At 43.0% G+C, this 19008-nt stretch overlaps 1 protein-coding gene across 8 annotated transcripts in view; it reads left to right on the top strand.

The window, feature by feature from the left end:
* The first annotated feature begins 12532 nt into the window (after positions 1–12532).
* NFX1 (nuclear transcription factor, X-box binding 1) overlaps positions 12533–19008 on the top strand; it is a 110126-nt gene continuing 103650 nt past the window's right edge. For 7 of the 8 annotated variants that reach the window (XR_011149085.1, XR_011149086.1, XM_069007869.1 and 4 more), the window contains exons 1-3: positions 12533–12631; positions 17196–17249; positions 17910–18044. Coding sequence is in view for 6 of the 8 variants with exons in the window: in XM_069007869.1 (XP_068863970.1) it covers positions 12607–12631; positions 17196–17249; positions 17910–18044 (214 nt within the window). In the remaining 2 variants the exon portion in view is untranslated. The remainder of the gene's footprint in view (positions 12632–17195; positions 17250–17909; positions 18045–19008) is intronic. The other variant, XM_069007871.1, reaches the window with a different exon arrangement.

The following is a 19008-nucleotide window of genomic DNA, read 5'->3' as shown; positions in this document are numbered from 1 at the left end:
AATTTCTGCACAAAAAAAAGCCTCAGGTGGTCATTCATAGCATTCAAAAGTGTCATAATTTCACCACCAGTAACTGAAGGCAATATTGGTGATAGGTGAAATTAGAGAGACTGAAGAGGAAATGAAGATGCCTAACCATCTTCACAGCTTGTCAACATGACAACATCATGGTCTTTGGCACTCTCAGCTTTATAGCAGAAAAGTTTATTAACTATAGTGAGTATGAAAGAAATCTAGCACGTTTAGATTAGGTATTAGTTCACTAGAAAAGGGTTGTCCAGCATTGGAACAGGATGCCCAGGGAAGTTCCTGAGTCACCATTCCTGGAGGTATTTAAAGGCCATGTGGATCTGCCACTTACAGATATGGTTTAGTGGTGGAACTTGGAAGTGATAAGTTAACAGTTGAACATGATTATCCTGATAGGGAAGATGTAATAGCGTCTTTACAAATAATTTGATGGGTGAAGGTATGGGTGTTAACATCTTTGAAATGGGTCTTAATGTCTCTACTGACTTTGAGCAGCAGGTTTGTTACAGAGCCCAGACAGCTTGGCTCCTGAAACAGACAAGTGGGTCTGCACAAGCTTGAGTTTCTGTACAGGTTCAAGGGGGGAATATGTGGTAGGCGGTTCAGGAAGGCTGTACCTTCCTAGTACCTCAGCCAATGGGGAAAGGAAGAGGGCAACATGTGGTCAGGAGTTTAGGACAAAAGGGGGCTGTGCCCTCCAAAACCGGGCGAGAGAAAACCCTGCAGGCATGTGCTCCAGTGGACTCTCTCCCTTTATTCAAATAAAGTTGCAGGACTTCTCTGTCTCCTTTATGGACACTGGCTTTTCATAGCATGATTTTCTGTACAATACTAAAGGTCTTTTTCAACCTAAATGATTCTATAATTCTATTATTTCAATATTACTTCATGAATATTGGGATATTACTTCCACCTATCTCAGCTGTAATTATATGCAGAGTGACTTCCTATGCAAAACTTCTATGTAGTCTTTCAGTGGAATCTCTTGTTTTAGCAGCTCTTGCCAACTTCAGATTCTTGTCAATTCTCTTGACAGTCTAATGTACAAGATCTCTGAAATACTTTACACCTCTAGCATGGAAACACAGACATATAGAATCCCACTCTTTTCCCTAAAAGGACTACAGATCAGGATGGAATTACAAGCTCCACTTTTTCTTATTTCCTATCCATAGTACTCTGGGATGCACTAATGGCAAGGAAGCAACTCATTTAAGATAGACTTGAAGCAGCTATTTTATTTAGACAAGCAGAGTAGCAGACAAGCATATTATAATTTTGGTATTTTAAATATTACAGCACCATAGGAAAAAAACTAGCAAGGGACCTCTGAACGCCCATAGTCCAACCTGCTCAAAGTGAATTTAACTACAAGTTAGATAAGGTTGCACAAGGTCCTGTCCAGGTGATTTTTTTACATCTTCAAGGGTGTAGGTCCTACCATCTCTCTGGCTGTCTTAAGACAATTTAAAGGGCAGACACTCCAAAGTGAGGTATCTCCCTTTTTAGTTTTAACTACTCCCCTTTTCACCGATAGGAGAGACAAATGTAAGAAGATATAAGTGAAAAAAGTTTACTAAAAAATGAAGCAGCAACAGGCAAAAATAACTGTGATAATCACTAGATACAAAGTTGCTGAATCCCATGGACTCCCCAGGGACAAAGAGAAAGAAAATGGCAGAGAAACCTCTGCCCCCCAGATGGCGCCCTCCAAAAACAACCTTGTGGTCTGAGAGACAAAGGTAGAAATGGTGGACAAACCCTCCGCCCAAGATGGTGCTCTCTGCAGACAACCATGCACTCTTGAGAGACAAACATGGTGTACAAACCCTACTCAGGTAAACCTTCCCCCAGAACAAAAAACGGGAAGGTAGGAGCATACGAAACAGTTCTAGTGGCAGATGAGGTGTGCTGGCATTGCCTGCAGCCTCCGGCCCTATGGTGTCAGCTCCTCTGCTTCCTTTCAGGGACTGTGGCACTGTGTGTGTGTGAGGTCAGTGCAGCTGCTCACTGCCTCCTCCTGCCACCTGCTGCACTCAACCGGTGTCAGTGCTGCTGTCATGGGTTGCTGTCCCAAAGGGGAGGAGGGGGAAGGAGCAGACCCGTCAAGCACCAAAGAATGGCGGCCCAGTTGCTACTCGCAGACCTGCCTGAAGCAACCTGTTATAAATGACTCAGATCCTGAGTGGAAATTAATTCTGAAAATTTTATTGAGAACTATAAAAATCAGCAGAGCAAAAGGGGACAGTGCTGGGAGTGTGGCCAAATGCCAGAGGCTCGCCCACAAAATGGTGGTTCTGCCTTTTATACCCCTGAAATTGCATCAGCCTTATGCATATTTACTTTCAGTTTTACATAGTCTCGCCCCATGACACTCCTTTTGGCGCCAGTGCAGTTCCATCGCTGTGGTTGTCAGGGTCTTCATTGGATGAAATCCTTATCCTTTTATGGTCACATCTTAGAAGTTTGTCTAGCAACAGCTCATCCAATGCAAACTCACAAAACTAACATTACAACACACGAATCACATAACCCTTGTGAAAGCCCAACCTCACAACCAGGCTACTGCAACAACATTAATCAATTTTAACACATGCTATTATCTTAACATTTCGCAAAGCCAACATTATAATATTTAATATCAATCCACATAATACTCTGTGAAAGCCAATTCCCACTAACTTGTTTTTCACAAACCTCCTCAGGAGCCCAGAGAGAGACAAAAATGGCTTCTGCCTTGCACCATTCCAGCTTCCCTGCAAGAATGAAAGAGGAAGGCCATAGAGCTTCTGCCTGAGCGCCCCTGACCTTAAGAAGACCTTGGCATCCGCTGACCTCTTGTCTTGGGGTGATTTATGATGATAGTCTATTCCCTGATCCTCTGCTTTATGCCCAAAAATGGTTTCTGTATCTTTAAGGTCCAGGGGACGGGGGGAGCCTTAGGCTCGTTGGCAGGCTTTTTCAAAGCCTCACTACTCGGGAGTCTGGGGGTGTGGTGTGGTCTGGATTTTTTGGGGATTTTTGCTTGGCTAGCTTGGTTTTTGTTAGCCCACGCAAGAAGTTTTTTTTCCTTCCTAGGCCTCAGAGAAGCTGCAGCAACAATCCTTCAGCAGCTTTTCAAGGTGAACTGGACAGCTTGTTTAGTCCGAGACCAGAGAAAATGGGACCTGCTGGAGAGGGTTGGTTGGGATAGGTGGGAGAGAGGGGCTGCTCCATTTTTGGCCCCAGACCTCGGGAAAGCCAAGCCGGGGAGAGAATGCACACTGAGAGGCTCTAGCCCACCTGCTTCATCTGCTGTGGAGAGTGGATCAATGCCAGAGAGTCACCAGATTTTCATCTGTTTGCCCGAACTACAGCATGAAGCTCCAAACAGGTTTCTTCTCCTGAGAGAGAATCCAGTGCACTCTTTTACCACGTGGCGTGAGCCAGTACTTTTTCCCTGGCATTTTGGGTTTTTGTTCTGGTGTGTATGAGGGGTGTGGAGGGAAGTAGGGGTAAGGTCTTACAGTTTAATACCTAGCATTTATTTACTTTATTTTCCATGCCTTCTGGGCATTGTTTGTTAATAAACTGTTTGGTTTTTTGTTTTTTCACTTTCATCCACCAGTATTCATTCCCAATATGTCAGGAAAATTAATCCACGATGTCAGAGGTTTATGTCCAAAAAGGAGTCAGAGGAGTGCTGTAACTTTATTTGAATAAAGGAAGAGGCCATGGGGCATTTCCCATGGGGTCTCTCAAATTGCTAGAAGATGCAGCCTCCTTTTTATCCTAATTTCCCAGCTGCATTTCCCTCTCTCTTTCCCCATTGGCTGAGGCACCTGAGAGGTACAGACTTCCTGAATTGCCTAATACAGATCCCCTCCTAATGTGCATCCACCCTGTTCTTTTTCCTTTTTCTCTAATTCTTGGAATTTAGCACAGTCTTGGGTGAGCAACAGTCTGTGTCAATTAGTGGAATTCCTATGGAATTTATGGCTTCTCCCATTGCTTCTTTCACCTGTCAGTATCCGGCTTTATCTACCAGCAGGCCCACAGTTTGTTCGTAAAGACACCCCTGTCACATTCCTTTAATACTGGTGGAAAGGGATTCTTGGAACCCTTTTAGAGGAGACGACTCATTCCAGAGTGTTTTCTCCTAAATTTGTCTCTAAACTAAGACACCACTGTGGTTCTGTTTCTGGACACCAGCTCTTACAGAGACAGTAACAATTTTGGACAGATGACACAGCACAGATAGATATAGAATATAATAACATTTTGGGTTATGCAGGACACTGGCCAACCTGCTTAACTGTTCTAAGAGTGAAGAATCTTTTATTGTCTCCAGTCAGAATTTCTGTTGTTTCAGTTTGAGTCTGTTGCTTCTTGTGCATCTCAGAGAATGGCTTGGCTCATTCTTCTCTATAAACCAACTTAGATAGTTGATGGCAGCAATCAGATTTAGTCTTCTCTTCTCTTGGCTGGATAAACGCAGTTAGATCAGCCTCTCCCTGTATATATTATAAGGCCCCTAGTGGACTATTCCTCCTGCTTTCCAAGGTCAATTTGAATGACAGGCATGCCTTTGCATATCATGTGCTCCCTGCAGTTTTGTGTCATATGTCAACTTGCTCAGGGTCCTTCTGTCTCCTTTTCCAGGTCATTGGTGATGATATTAAACAGAGCCAGCCTCAGTGTTGACCCTTAAGAAATCCTGTTTAACTGGGCTGCCAGCTGTCACTTGCATTTAGTCATAGTGGAGTCATTTACCTTTGGCTATCTGGTATAACCAAACATTTTCGTATTTTACTTCTCTCTCTCTCTTACTCTCTCCCTCTTTATACAGATACACACATACACACACGCACACACACTCTGCAGAATTATGAGTTTCTGTTACATAAATTGACAGTAAAGGAATTTGACACAGAATATGCTAATTTTTGCTTTTCTGTTCAATTTTCACCTGCTCTTTTGGATTTTTCCTTTAGTATAAGACAAACCCAGACACACCATTTGAACTCATCTACTGGGTTATCACTGCAGAGTATTCAGAGTGCTGAAGAGAAATAAATAGGAGTTTTTCCAGACAAGTGTACTACGGGACACAAAAAGCTTGTTTCATATAGTCGTATGGACATTGTGTAGAAATCTGGGTGAGTCAACACCTAGTTCAGGGTACCAATGAGATGTCGTACTTTTATCTCCCTTCTCAAACTTTATCCTTCTTTACCATATTTTCTGAGTGTTCTGTGCATATTTCTTCAATTCTGCAATACCACTTTTTTAGGTCTTCTTTTCTTTTTCTCTCTGGTATGTCAGATATTGGAAAGCAGCACTGTTGCCACTCATCATTGCTAATTTAGAGGTACACTTTCTTTTGATTATGAAAATAACTCTGAGAGGGGCTTTGGTTCTTCATTCTGTTACCATGACATCCAAGATTTTTTAATGTGTAATTTCTGAGGTATCATTCTTAGTGCCTCTTCTCAGTATTGGGAGAACATCCAAGTGGTAAATTATCTGGCATGGTCCTCCTGTATAGTTTTACTGCATGCAGTGAATTCTTCTACTTGGTTCACATGATAAAGGAAGTAGAGAGTACTGGTTACAACTATCTATTTAAAATCCTTCATGATTAAACTTTTAAGATCTTTCTTGAAAAGAAGTTCAAACATTGTAGTAATTTCTGTGACACAACATTGACAGAATCCTCTTGTATTTTTTACCTTGAAATTACATAAAGTAGGAAAAGTTGACTAGAAATCACAGGGGTGTGACTACTCTTTGCTAGATCCACTACCTGTCAGCTGTACATGTGACAGATGCAATGGACCAAATGCCTTGTGTGCTGGTTAGAAGTGTAGTTCTGAAAATATACATGGTACACCCAATATGTTGGATTTTGCATGGACACTGGAGATACTTTGTGTTCATACTGGGGATCTCAGCAGCACATAATACTACTCATCTAGATTTTCCAGGCAGAACTACGAATGCTCAGAAACTTTGAGGCAAGATGTAGTTTATAGCTAAATTCTCCACCCAAAATAGGTTGCCTGCTGCAAGCAAATCAGAAGTTGTGACAGACTGAAATTGTTATGGTTAATGGCTTAAATGTTGTTATGAAGGACTTTCTGTCCATTATGGCAAAACTGTATAAAGGAGCTGCCACTACCGAAGCCCACCCCTCCCTGAATATTCTTCTTGACTGGAACTTTGGACTGTGAATTAAGCCATCTAAAGGGAACTCAAGATAAGATAAAGGTGACACTATTATCCAATTATCTCAGGTCTAGGCAGAAGTGAACAAAGCTGAGGGAGAAGAATGTATCTACAAAGAAAGACAAACCCAGCAGCTGTCCTGAAAATCAGCTCTGGCTGGGTTTTGGATGGGGAGGCCATAGCCCACAGACTCATTTCCTGAGGCCAGGTTTGCATACACTCCACCCCAACCAAGGGGAGAGGAGGAGAGTTCTGGGTGTGGGGCATAACCTCTAGCCAGAGAGTTAACACACATCCTCCCTTACACAAACTGGCTCATTTGTAAACTCCCCCACACCTTGGGAAGGCCACACCCACATGGGACATTCATATGGGAGGGAGCTGAGGAGGTGTCATAAACCATTAGACCCCGAAAGTGGCCCCCAGACTCATTCCTGAGGCCTTGCACCAGAGGACTGCACGTTACGCAAACTGACGCAACAGATACAGAGTCTGTTGCAGGAAACAGTGTCAAACTTGCCCCCCACTCCCAGGGGAGGTACCTGGGCATTCCCACCTGGCCCAAAGGTATATTAATCCATTGAACTCAGTTTTGCAGGACCCTCGCCACCAAGAAGACCATAAGAAGAGGATCAATGGGACACCATTGGGATCCATGGAGCGGTGACATTTTCTACTTAATCTGCCTTCTCTGTCACGGTCTTTCTCCCCCCCACCCTTTTCCTATTTCTTTCTCTCTCTCTCTCTCTCTCTCTCCCTCACATTCACTGTCAAATAAAATCCATACTATTGACTTCAGCATATGGTCTTGTTTGCACCTTAATTCAAGCAGAGGCATCTCTCTAATAATTTTAATAACTGGATCGTAACAGAAGTCATTTGCCAGGAGTCCTTTAGCATAAAGGCCTTTGGTCTTATGTGCCAGCATGTCTTCCTAGTATGCCATGCACATCTCCCTTTCCTTATCTCCCTATGGATGCCACACTAAAATGATACTCTATACCTGCAGACTGGTGATCTATGCTCAGTTCCTGGTAACACAACATGCTGTCTCTGGGTGATGCACATTTCTACCTCATTTGCTGCTTTCCAAACTGTTGAGGAATACATCTGGTCCAGGTAGCCCAGCTTGCAAGCTGCAAATTGAGATGCAGATTGAGCTCTGGGCAGGAGCCTGAGACAAGAGGCTGTGAAATGCTAAGCTTTTGGATAACACATTTCTGTATTACTGTGCCTTGAATAAATTGCTTTTTGGGGCTCGACATCTGAGACTCAGTTATGGAAAACCTGGGGTCGAACTGGGAAGGAAACCTGGTCTGACTGCATGTGAGTGGGGTCTGTCACGTGGGGCCACCTTCAGCTCACTGGAGCCACTTGCTGTGAAGGGGCTTCAGTCCTAGGAGTTAAGGTCTCTGGCATTGGGAGTGTGACTGCCAGAGAATCTCGTAAATGAGAAGACTGGGGAGTTTTCTTAACACAAACCAGACAGCTTTCATCACCTACTGAGGCCTGTGGGGGGACCTGCTTATTTCTTTCTCCTCGCACAGCAGAGGTGGTGCTTGCTGAAGGCTTCAAACCAAGGTGCAAGCTCTTTGGAGCCATGTGGGACTGGTCTGGAATCTCAGCAATGTGTAGAAAGGAACAGTTGCTGTAGGCCACCTATTTTTGTCTGGGTAAAAGGGCTATGTGGGGACTTCAGCACTTGTCTTCCATAAGCAGGAAAAATGCAGTTAGAACCTAGGACACCAGGACTAAAGGCAGGATCAGCTTGCACTATGCACCTCAGAAATCAGAAGTGGGCGCAGAATTTCAACATCTGAAAAGCAATGTCTGAGACTCCCATCTAGACTACTGCCTTTTTACTGACACTCAGATTTCTCAAACCAGACTGGCCATTCTGTCCCTAACACCATGTTATTAGTACCCTACCATTACGGTTTTCAGCTTCAAACTTGTTTGGTAGTTTAAGCACAGTTCAATTTCTTTTATTTTTACATTTTACTCTCTGTCACTGCTTCCTGGCCAGGACTCTAAATGATCTTTAATTCTATGTCACCTCTCAAAGTCCTTTCCCCATTCCTTTGTCCTCTGAGAATGAGGACCCAGGTTTGTGTATAATATTTATCAATTTATACACTGTCTTGGTGTTATTGCTACTTATTCTTTACTCCTTTCTTAGCAAAGTTTAATAATTTTATTTGCTTTTTTTCACACTACTGAGCATAGATAAGACATTTTCATACAACTACCTGTCTTGTAACAGCTCAGGGCTCTTCCTTTTAAATGTGAAGGTAGGATGGTTTCTTCCCACATGCCCTGCTTTACATTGAGCTTCCCTAAATCCCATCCTTTTGCTCATGTACCCAGTATTCAAAGACTCTGCTGCTTACAGTTCTTCTCAGTCTGCTGTTGCCTATATTTCCCTAAATAACACTGTACTGTCAGCAGACTCTGACACTGCCATTTCCTTGAGAAATATGTTGCACAGATCAGGTTCCAAAACACTTCCTTGTGAGACTCTGTTGATGAGTGTGAAAGGACTATTGACTGTCTTATTTCCTTTCATTCAGTTATTTACCCCTGCAATTATTTATTTCTTGGCAGTGTAACTTTTAAGAGCTTTTGATGACTGGCCTCTCCAAATTCCTTCCAGAAATCCATGGTCAGTATTCCAGGATATATCTCCCTTAGCCATAAGGGATTAATAAATATTTCAGTAGGATTGTGAGATTGTGAGGCAGTTCTTCCCTTTACAAAAGCCCTTATGACTCATCCCTATTACAACATCTTTATGCATATGCTCACCAATTCTAATCTATTGTACAGTTTCCACTAAATTACCTGCTATGGACATCAGGACTGTACTTTTCAAGATATCTTATGGCATTCTTTTAAAATCAGCTTTCATGAGTCAGCTGTAGCTGATACAACCCCGTCTTCTGCTACCAAATCAGTTTTGTACTAGAGGTTTTTCAGGACAGTTTGTAGTTCACTCTTGAATTCTTTTAGAATTGTTGTTTATATACTGTCTGGTCCTCGTGCTTTGTTATTAATAATTTTGCCTATATGTTCCATAACCTATATGTTGCATATGGAATCTTTCAAGACATAACCCCTAGTGAGTCCCCTCATAAAAAAAAGAAGAGCTGGCTTGGGAATCTCATCCATCTCTGCTGTAGTGAACACAGATGTAAAAAATTAATTTAGATTTTCTGTTATTTTCTTTGTATGCTCTTTTAAATTTCTTTCAATTTTCCTGGTGCTGCAGTCTGTCGGGCAGACAGCCAGTCTGAGCCCCTTCAGAGCCTGAAGTGTTTGAAAGGGGATTTATTATTAGATTTTATTCCTTATGCAAGTTGTTCCTCAAATCCTTTTAAACTGTCTCATGGCACGGTTTACTTTTTATCTGTCACAAGTTTGGATTCTATTTTCAATTTTATGCCCAAATTTAGCTTTTGGAAGGATGCTTCTAAAAAGCTGACCCCAGCAACAGGTATTTTTTTAAATGAAAGCACATATTGGTGGATGACTTTTTTTTTTTTTCCTTGTCCATAAGGGCTTTATGTAAGGAAGGAAAGAACAAAAGAGTGAGAGCATCGCTGTGTGCTGCAATTGACTGTGCCTACAGCACCTTATAACCCCTCGCTTGCCTTCTGGAAGCATACACAGTATTGTATTAAACTACTGCTCCTGGCTGCAGAGATTGTAAGCCCAATGGCATTTGGAAATACCTAGGACCAGCTTGTTTAAAAATCAGGAAGTCGAGGAAATACTTTGCACAAAAGGGTATTGTGTGTATACAGGAGACTCATGCTGAACATCTAGACTTGCAGTTTATTGGCTGTAGTCAATTTCATCTTCCTCACCAGAAACTCCACATCATGACAACCTTGCTGTCTTCATGTCAAGGCATGTCCTGAGCAGTGACTGACCCCACCATGGGCTGACTGGTTCTTAGAAATGACTATACCATGATGCCAGTTCAGGAGTGAATGTGTTTGTATTAGAGATTTGTCCTCCTTGGCATGCATGCTGAAACAGACCTAGTCTAGGATTTCCCTTCCTTTTGCTTCCCTGCCTCATCTCCCCCTCTCCCTTGGAAGGCAAGGCTATTTACTGTCATCCCTGCTGCATATAGGAGAGACAACTGTAAGAGCCCTGAGTACATCTCTCCCATGTCCCTTCCCCCCACACCCTGGGTGTTTGTCTGGATGAGCTCACACCAACTTCAAAGGGTGCCTGCCCGTTGTTCTTTCCCCCACTGCTTTAGAACACCTGCTCTTTTTCTTTCTGCCTGAGCTATGTTGCACGTATGCTTGTGCTCTCTGATTTTTACCCACTGACTTGACTTTTGTCTTGAGCTGCACCGTCACTACAGGCTTGTATGGCAACCTGGCCTGCTGCCTGGACTGTTGGTGAACCTGCTTTGCTCTTCTTGCTCAAGCATTATAGAATTTGCTCTTAGCTCCCAGCTCTACCTTCCACATGGAGCAATCTGTCCCTGCTACATCCTGACAGTCATACTGTTCAGATGAAAAGAAGCAGCCACTGAGCAAAGAAATGAGTGATAAATAGCAAAAGGATGGGAAGATAAATATTCAAGCCTGACAAAGTAGAAACAAAATAGATGTTTTACGAGAGGGTGTAGGATACAGTGGGGAGACCCCTTCCACTATCCCTGAACAGAAAAGAAGAAATTATGAGAAAAGATTAAAAGGCTGTTTTGGCCAAAATAAAGAAGAAAATAAATTCACATGCCTGTAGAGAAATGCTGGGCAATTAAGTTAGGTTATCGTGAGTGGTTGGAATTGACCCAATGCAAATTTAAGACAGGAAAGGGGAAAAAAAAAAACCAGAAGTGTTTAGATAAAAAGGGAGAACAAAGGAAAACCTGTACTTGATCATTAGCAATTATGCAGCAGAACATACATGAAAATCTCCTTAGTGCTTTCCAGGCAGTGACTGGTTTCTTGGAGATAACAAAAAAAGAGTGTGGATACTGAAGTGGTAGTGGTGTGGTATTCATGAAAAGTGGTGTTGAAATTTTGTAGTAGTCCTATGTGAATATTATGGTCACATCTTTACAGTAGTGACAGAGAAGTCTGTGGGAACTAGAGCAAGTTTCTTCACAGCAGCAGGAAAACCATACATCATCTCTGAAAGGATGCCACTGACACATACCTTTCTTTGCAACCTTAGACGATCACCATGTTCATATACAGCAAAGCACTTCAAACACACTCAAAATGCATGGCAAAACATGTACCATCTTCATAAGGCTGTTGCCATGCTGGTTTGCAAGCTTCCTTTGCAGCAATGGCAGGAGTCCAGGAGGCATTTCAGTAGCTGGTGTTTCTGCTATAAACCCATTAATTCTTCAAGGACTTTAAAGCCATGAACTTTGCCCACTATGAACAGTAGCACTATGCAGCAAGTGGAAATTTCACTAGGAGGGTGGGGTGTGGAGATCAAAATGCAGACAGGCTGTGTGCAGCAGTGCTCCTGAGGTGCCATTCTTCAGAGTTGCTGATGTTATGGAATTACGAACTTTCTCTGCAGTCTCTGTAAAGATCACCAGCTCTGTAAGGCCTCTGAGCTGTTCAGCAGATGTACCGTAACCATGGCACTACAAACCTCTGCAGGAAGGTGTGAATCATAAAATGGTTAAACACTGGTGCTGAAACCCGCAGTATGACGAATCATGCAGTTCTATGGAGTATTTGTAGCTGGAGCATAAGATTTTTCTGCAGCACCAGCTGTAGTATGGGAATTCTTGTGTGGGCTTTTTGTATGTCTCTGCCACCTCCTTCAAGCAGTGCCTGCAGGATGCAATAGATAGCCTGATGACACAACCCTGCTTTCTATCCTGTGCCTAGAGAAAGCACCTCTTTTATACATTGAGACAGAGGGACGAGCTGTCCTGTACCCACCCTCTTCCTGCTCTTGGCCCACTCAGCCTGGCTCTGAAATGCTGGAGGCAAGCCGATTACCAAAAAGGTCAATTTATTGGCAGAGCTATAATTTCTTTCTCGCTGTTAGCTTTTCTTTCTTCCAATTTTGCAGCATCAAACAAGGCTCCCGATGTCCAGCTCTTTCCGGCGACTGGAGAAGCAGCGCTATTAGAGACGCAGCGCCACTACAGACGCAGCGCTACACAACCCAACGCTCCGGCTGTACTCAGGAACCCGCGCCCTTGCTGTCCCCCGCCCCCGGCTCCGCCCCTCCCGCCTCCTGCTGGGTTGCGCTCTCCCGCTCGCGGCTGCGGTGCGGCTGCGTGCGGAGAGACAGGCTCAATTGGTGGCGCGTGCGCGAGTCTTGCGCGTGCGCGGCAGCTGGGACGCCGGACAGCGGAGTGTGGCTGGTTCTGGCATGGCGGAGGCGCGGCCCGGCGCAGGTGAGCGTGGCTGCCGCGCTGGGGGAGGGGGACTGAGGACAGGGAGCTGCAGGATGGGGTGGGCGCAGTGAAGGGGAGGCGCAGTCATCGCTCCCCAGCGATACTAGCAGGCACAAAGTCTCACCGTGGGGTCGCCGCCGAACGCTGGCTCGTCATTGTGCGGGCTGCGGCACACCTGTTGCGGCTGCCCCGCCCCCGCCCGCCGCGACGTGGCGGAGCCTGTGGCGCTCAAAATGGCTGGGCTCGCCTCTGCCGCAGGGCCCGCTAGGAAGAACTTTGCCCGAGGAGGAACGTGCGAGCTCCTGGTATGTGACAAACGAATGGTAACGCCAGAGAAAATAAATAAAGAAGATCTTGGTTACTGGAAAATCTGACCGCTCTCTGCCCACCCATGCCCTTGAAACCCAGGTTTCAGGCTGCCTGCGCAGAGCAGTGACAATGACAACGTCTCAGGCCCACGAGCTACTGTAAAACCGCGGCTTTTTGAGGGGTCTCAGAGGGATCTCTGACTAGAAGTCTTGGACATGCAGGAGGTTACTGCTTAGAGCAGGTGCTACCTGCAGAGGGATCTAGGCAGGGGCTCACGGATGGAGAGCATCTTAGGTATACGACCTGGACAGGGATTGAGAGCAACATGCAAGAAAACACTTTTTCTTTTGTTTGTTTTGCCCTGCTTACTTGTATTATGCAGGCTTAGGTTAACTTTAGTGTTATTGGTTGTTGTTGCTGAGGAGTGGGGAGGAAACCTTTCAAGATCGATATTTCAGCCTTGTGTTTAATGATTTGTCCTGTATTCCGGGTACTTAACAATAGAAGAACACTTACATAATTATGTCATGAGTATGTGTCTAGAAATAACACTCTTGCTGAGAGTAATTAATGATACTTAGTTTTTTTATTGGGCCTCTTAATTTTATTGTAGTATAGATAGACCTTCTCTGGTAATCAATGTCATCATATTATTGAGGTCAACTGATGAGCTAACTAATTTCATTGTTCATAGAGTTGCTGGATTTCTGTCAGGGAGAATCCTGGACTTTTGTGGTTTGGGTCAAGAAGAAAGGATCATTCTCTACTTTTGCAGCATCCTGATGTTAATTCAGATTAAGAATATCAACAGCCAATGTCTTTAATAGTATCCCCTGTTCTTGGCAGCCTGGCTATCATGATGGAAAAGTTATTTGAGTTCATTTTTTGGTGGTATGAGAATGGGTCCACAAACTGCCTTGTCAGAAGTGAAATGGCCTGAGACATAGCTGCAGTAAAGCTGGTGCAGTCAAATTTCTTCTTGTCTGTTTATCTTTCATGCTGTCAGGCTGCAGGTCAAGTCTGATTGTGAAATCTTTTATATAGTATATATGTATTGGAATAAAGAGTCTTAGGTGTACTGGGCTAAAAATTGCTTTACTGTAAAGCAGAAGATTAGTCTGGATGGGGCAGCATTTCTACACTTGCCTTACAATACTTAACACAGATATTGTTACTTGGCCTGAAATTCTGGAGTTGATTCATTTTTGTGGTAACACTTACTGTTCTTTCAAGAAAAATCTCATAGGTAAGTTTTGAATTGTACCTGTGCAGTATTAGAATAGAAGCTGGGTTTTGCTCTGCAACTTCATGGACAGAGCAAGTGTCTGATTTTGAAAGCTTAAAATTGAAAGATGTTTCTGTTCTCAGAGTAGAACAGGGGGTCAAAGAGTGGCAGTTTTGGGTCACCGCAAATGTGCTGCCCATCCAGGATATTTTGTCAATAGTGAACAATTATTGAGACCCAGGAAATGATTATAAAAGAAAAAGGGGAAAAATATAAGCAGCAAGACAATTGTATAATAATTGTTCACATTGATGTATCTTTCTACTTTCTATCCCTGTGCACCTAGAAGGGACAGGTGTATTATATTTAATAGCTTTTAATGGATTTTTTCCCATCAGTTGCTGTAATTGCTGTTGAATGTAGTTTTGTTTTTTTGCCATCACAATGACAGCTGCGTGTTATACGTGGTGCAATGTATCATTAAGCTGAAGATAATCAGGGAATTGCTATGAAGTGTTGAGTAGCCCACTGTAAGGGGGAAGAGGAAAGTGAAAGCTTAAAATATATTTGTTTTCCTTATACAAAATCCATCCTGTAGTAGGTCCTTTTGTTAGGATGATGTAACTATTTATGACAAAGTCCTACTTCCAGATTCTCTCCCATGTCATCTTGAAATTGGATGGTTAAAACTTCATGTCCCATTTAAAGTATGGATGCACTGAATTGGACATAAAACTGGACAATAGCATAAAAAGACAATAACACAGCACTGTGCACCAATATATACAGGGGACTAATTAGCTGGAAAATAGCTTTGCAGAAAAGGTGAGATGAGGCCACCCCTGGAGCACTGTGTCCAGTTCTGGGCTCCATGCATACGAGAAAGACATGTACATACTGGACCGAGTCCAGGAAAGGGCCATGAAGACAATAAAGGAGTTGGAGCATCCCTCACATGAGGAGAGGTAGAGAGAGCTGGAACTGTTTAGTCTTAAGAAGTCTCAGAGTGATTTTAGTGCTGTGTACAAATACGAAAGGGTGGGAATAAAAAATACTGAACCAGATTCTCCTTAGTGGTATTAAATTAAAGGACAAGAGACTACAGGTACGTTCCAGCTGAACACAAGGAAAAGCCTTCTTACTGTGAGAATGGTAATACACCGGAACAGGTTGCTCAGAGAGGTCATGGCCTCTTTGTCCTTGGAGATACTCAAAACGCAGCTGGACACCGTTATGGGCAACTGACCCTTTTTGGGCAGGATTTTTGAACTAGATGATCTCTAGAAGTCTCAAAATGAGCCATTCTGTGATTCTATGGTAATGCTGATTTTGCATGTTATTCTCTAGTAATTTCTGGCAAGAGTTGTAGGAAGGGCGCATATCTTTTACTAGGTGAGTTAATACAGTTGAAATTAACAATGAGTTTTGGGCATGCAGATTGTTTCACCTGGAAATGGGTGGCACTGCTTGAGTCCTTAAGCCTGAAACAATGTAACTCCTGTTTAGGAAGAAGTTGAACATTTTGTAAATCTGTGTCATTTTGAAAATGATAAAATGCTGTAGGTGATGTATAAAGTGATCAGAGAAGACAAAAAATACAAACTTGGTAGTCTGGTTTAAAGCTTCCAGTGCTTTGCAGAAAGCCTCAGATTTCCATAATGCACCATTCCTTTTTGGTTTCTTTGTGTTTTTTTTTTCTTCTAGTTTTTTTGGGTTCTTCTTCTTGTTGTACTGTTTAATACAGGCATTTTAAGACCTGCAAGGAGTGTCTTCCATGTAATTGCACTTTGTGTACAGCTGACTGAATCATCTCTTGTCTGGATATAAGTGATGCTGACACAAAGAGATGGGTGTGTGCACATTCTACTGTCATCTATCTTTAGGTGAAAGAACAGGTTATTTGAATTGCTTTAAAACTGAAGATATCCATCCTGAAATTAGCTTTGTCTTATAGTGAGAGACAGTATATAAATAGAACATCTATTCATAGACTATTCTGAGTTGAAAGGGACTCACAAGAGTCATTGAGTCAAATGCTTGACATCACACAGGGGAATCTAAAAGTTAAATCAGATATATAAGCACATTATTAAAACACTTCTTGAATACTGAAAAGCTTGGGGTCATGAGCACTTCCCTTTAAAGCTTTTTCCAGTACTTGACCACCCTTTAATTGAAGGTTTTCCTGATACAATCCAATCTGACTTCTCCGTGACCAAGCTGTAAGCCATTCCATCGTGTCCTATCACTGGCCACTGGGGGGAAGAAATCAGCAACTCCCTCTCCACTTCCTCTCATGAGAAAACTGTAGGCAGCAAGAAGGTCACCCTTCTCCTCCAAGCTCAACAAAGCTTGTATTTTCAGCTGCTCCTCATTATCCTTCAGTCCTTTCACCTTTGTTGCTCTCCTCTGGACACCTGATATTTTTATATCCTTCTTTCATTGTGGAGCCAAATACACAGTATTCAAGACACTACTTTTGCACACAGTGCAAGCAGTACTCAAGACCCTATTTTTGCCTGGATTTATGGATATCTCATTAAAAGCAGTCAGTTAAAAGATATCTGAAGTCCATTCAGAAAGGTTGGTAATAATCAGTGTTGTTTGTTTCATTCCAGTTTTGTATTGATATGAAACTTCAGAAGGAAATCAGTTCTTCCTGTCTGGGAGATAAAGCTGAATTAATTTAAGAATAAAGAAGTACTAACTCTGATACCTAAGAGGCTATTCTGTGGACTGTGTTATATTTTTTCTGATTGACTTTGTCAAGATATTTTTTTCTCTCTTATATTTGTTTTTAATTATGAACTTCACACTAATTAAAGTACATTGTTTAATCTAATAAAAATCTAATTGAATGTAGCTTCCTGAAACTGTGAAACTTCTAAAATAACTCACTTAGGCATAATATCTTTAAGTGGCACCTTCAAATGTCATCCCTTAATGTATTCATAAAATGTCGCAGTTAGGTCACTTTGGAGTCTCTGCTCCAGGTTGAACAAATCCAAATCTCTTAGCCTTTCCTCACAGGTAATATGCTCCATCCTTCCATCTTGGTGTCCTCCTTCAGACTCGCTTCAACAGGTCAGTGTCCTTCATGTGCTGGGGACCTCATAGCTGGATGCAGCACTCCAGGTGTGGAGTACTCAGAGCAGAGGGGATGAATCAACTCATTTGACCTGCTGGCCATACTTCTTTTAATGCAGCCCAGGATACAGTTGGGCTGTGAACACATGTTGGCAGGTCATGTCCAGCCTCTCATTCACCAGCACCCCCAAGTCCTTCTCAGCAGGGCTGCTCTTGATCTGTTAATCCCTCAGCCTTTACTGATAACTGGGGATTGCCCTGACCCAGGTGCAGCACTTTGCGCTTGGTCTTGTTGAACCTCATGAGATTCCTGTGGGCCCACTTCTCAAGCTTGTCCAGGTCGCTTAGAATGTGTCCTGGGTTGCAATGTATTCTCTTACCATCCTCATGAGCTGTTGAAATCAGGTGGGGCAGTGTTTCCTTGCCTTCTCCCCCCAGACTATCTTCCTGTTAATGGCCCATCATTGTCCTGCCACATGACTCAGAGGTAACTCCCTCCGGACTATCTTCTGTTAATGAGCCTAATCAACACTTGGCCTCATGACTCATTACCCCATTGTGAGATGCTCCACCCAGAGGGAGGAACCAAAGCATCCCATCGTGGATATAATCTGAGACTCTGAACACCAGAGACAACCCTTTCCACTGGATTTCCAGAGGACACGAGCTACACAGCCACCACTGGACTTTCTGAGGAAGAGCAGACCCTTTTACTACAGGACCACCGCTTCAGAGGACTGCAGCCACCATTCTACCAGACTGCTACCACCACCCTGCCTAACAGGGACTCAGGTTGTATCTTGACTCTGTCAGTTTGAACCAGTGTATTCTTTTAGTTTGTTTTTTTTTTTCCCTTTTCTTTAATTTCCCCATTAAATTGTTATTCTGACTTGGTATCTCCCACTAGTTTGTTTTTCAAACTAGTACAGGATAGCATCCTGTCCTTCAGGGGTGTAAATTGCGTCACTCACCTTGGTGGCATTTGCAAATTTGCTGAGGGTACAATGTATCCCTTTGACTGTATAATTAATGAAGATATTAAATAACAGTGGTTGCCATACAGACCCCTGAGGGACACCACTTGTCACTGATGTCCATCAGGACTCTGAGCCTTTGACCACTACTCTTTGGATGTGACTTTACAACCAATTTCTTATCCGCCTAACAATCCACCCATCTCTCTGATTTAGAGGGCAGGATGTTGGGGGTGGCCATGTCAAAGTCTTTACAGAAGTCCGGGTAAATAATATCTGCAGCCTTTCCCTTGTCCACTTACATAGTCACTCCATCATAGACAGCCACTAGGTTGGTTGGGTGGGACTTGTCCTTGGTGAAGCTGTGCTGGCTGTCCCACATCACCTCCTTGTCCTCCATGTGCCTTAGCATAACTTCTAGAAGTGTCTGTTTCATGATATTCTCAGGCACAGAGGTGAGACAATATAGAAGTTGTTTCTAAAGGTACTATGGTTTTCTATGGTTTTTTATAGAAATACAGGCTGGAATTTAGCTTTGGAGGATCCCTTTTACTTTGAATTTTTGTATATGATTGTGTAAACATGTCAGAGAAAATTTCAGCCAGTGTTAGTTCCTTATTATTACACTTGTACTTTTATTTTGCAGTTTCTTGTCTTGGGAGACAGATCAGTTAGTAAAATTTACCACTCTGGAATTTTCTTCGTCATGTAGAAGCTGACAGCAAGAATAGGAATCTTATTGATGTAAAAAGTCCTGTTGAATTATTCATATTTTGGAGGTG

Source organism: Aphelocoma coerulescens, chromosome 2, assembly GCF_041296385.1.
Source record: "Aphelocoma coerulescens isolate FSJ_1873_10779 chromosome 2, UR_Acoe_1.0, whole genome shotgun sequence".
Classification (NCBI taxonomy): domain Eukaryota; kingdom Metazoa; phylum Chordata; class Aves; order Passeriformes; family Corvidae; genus Aphelocoma; species Aphelocoma coerulescens.
This window is presented reverse-complemented; position numbering and strand designations above follow the sequence as displayed.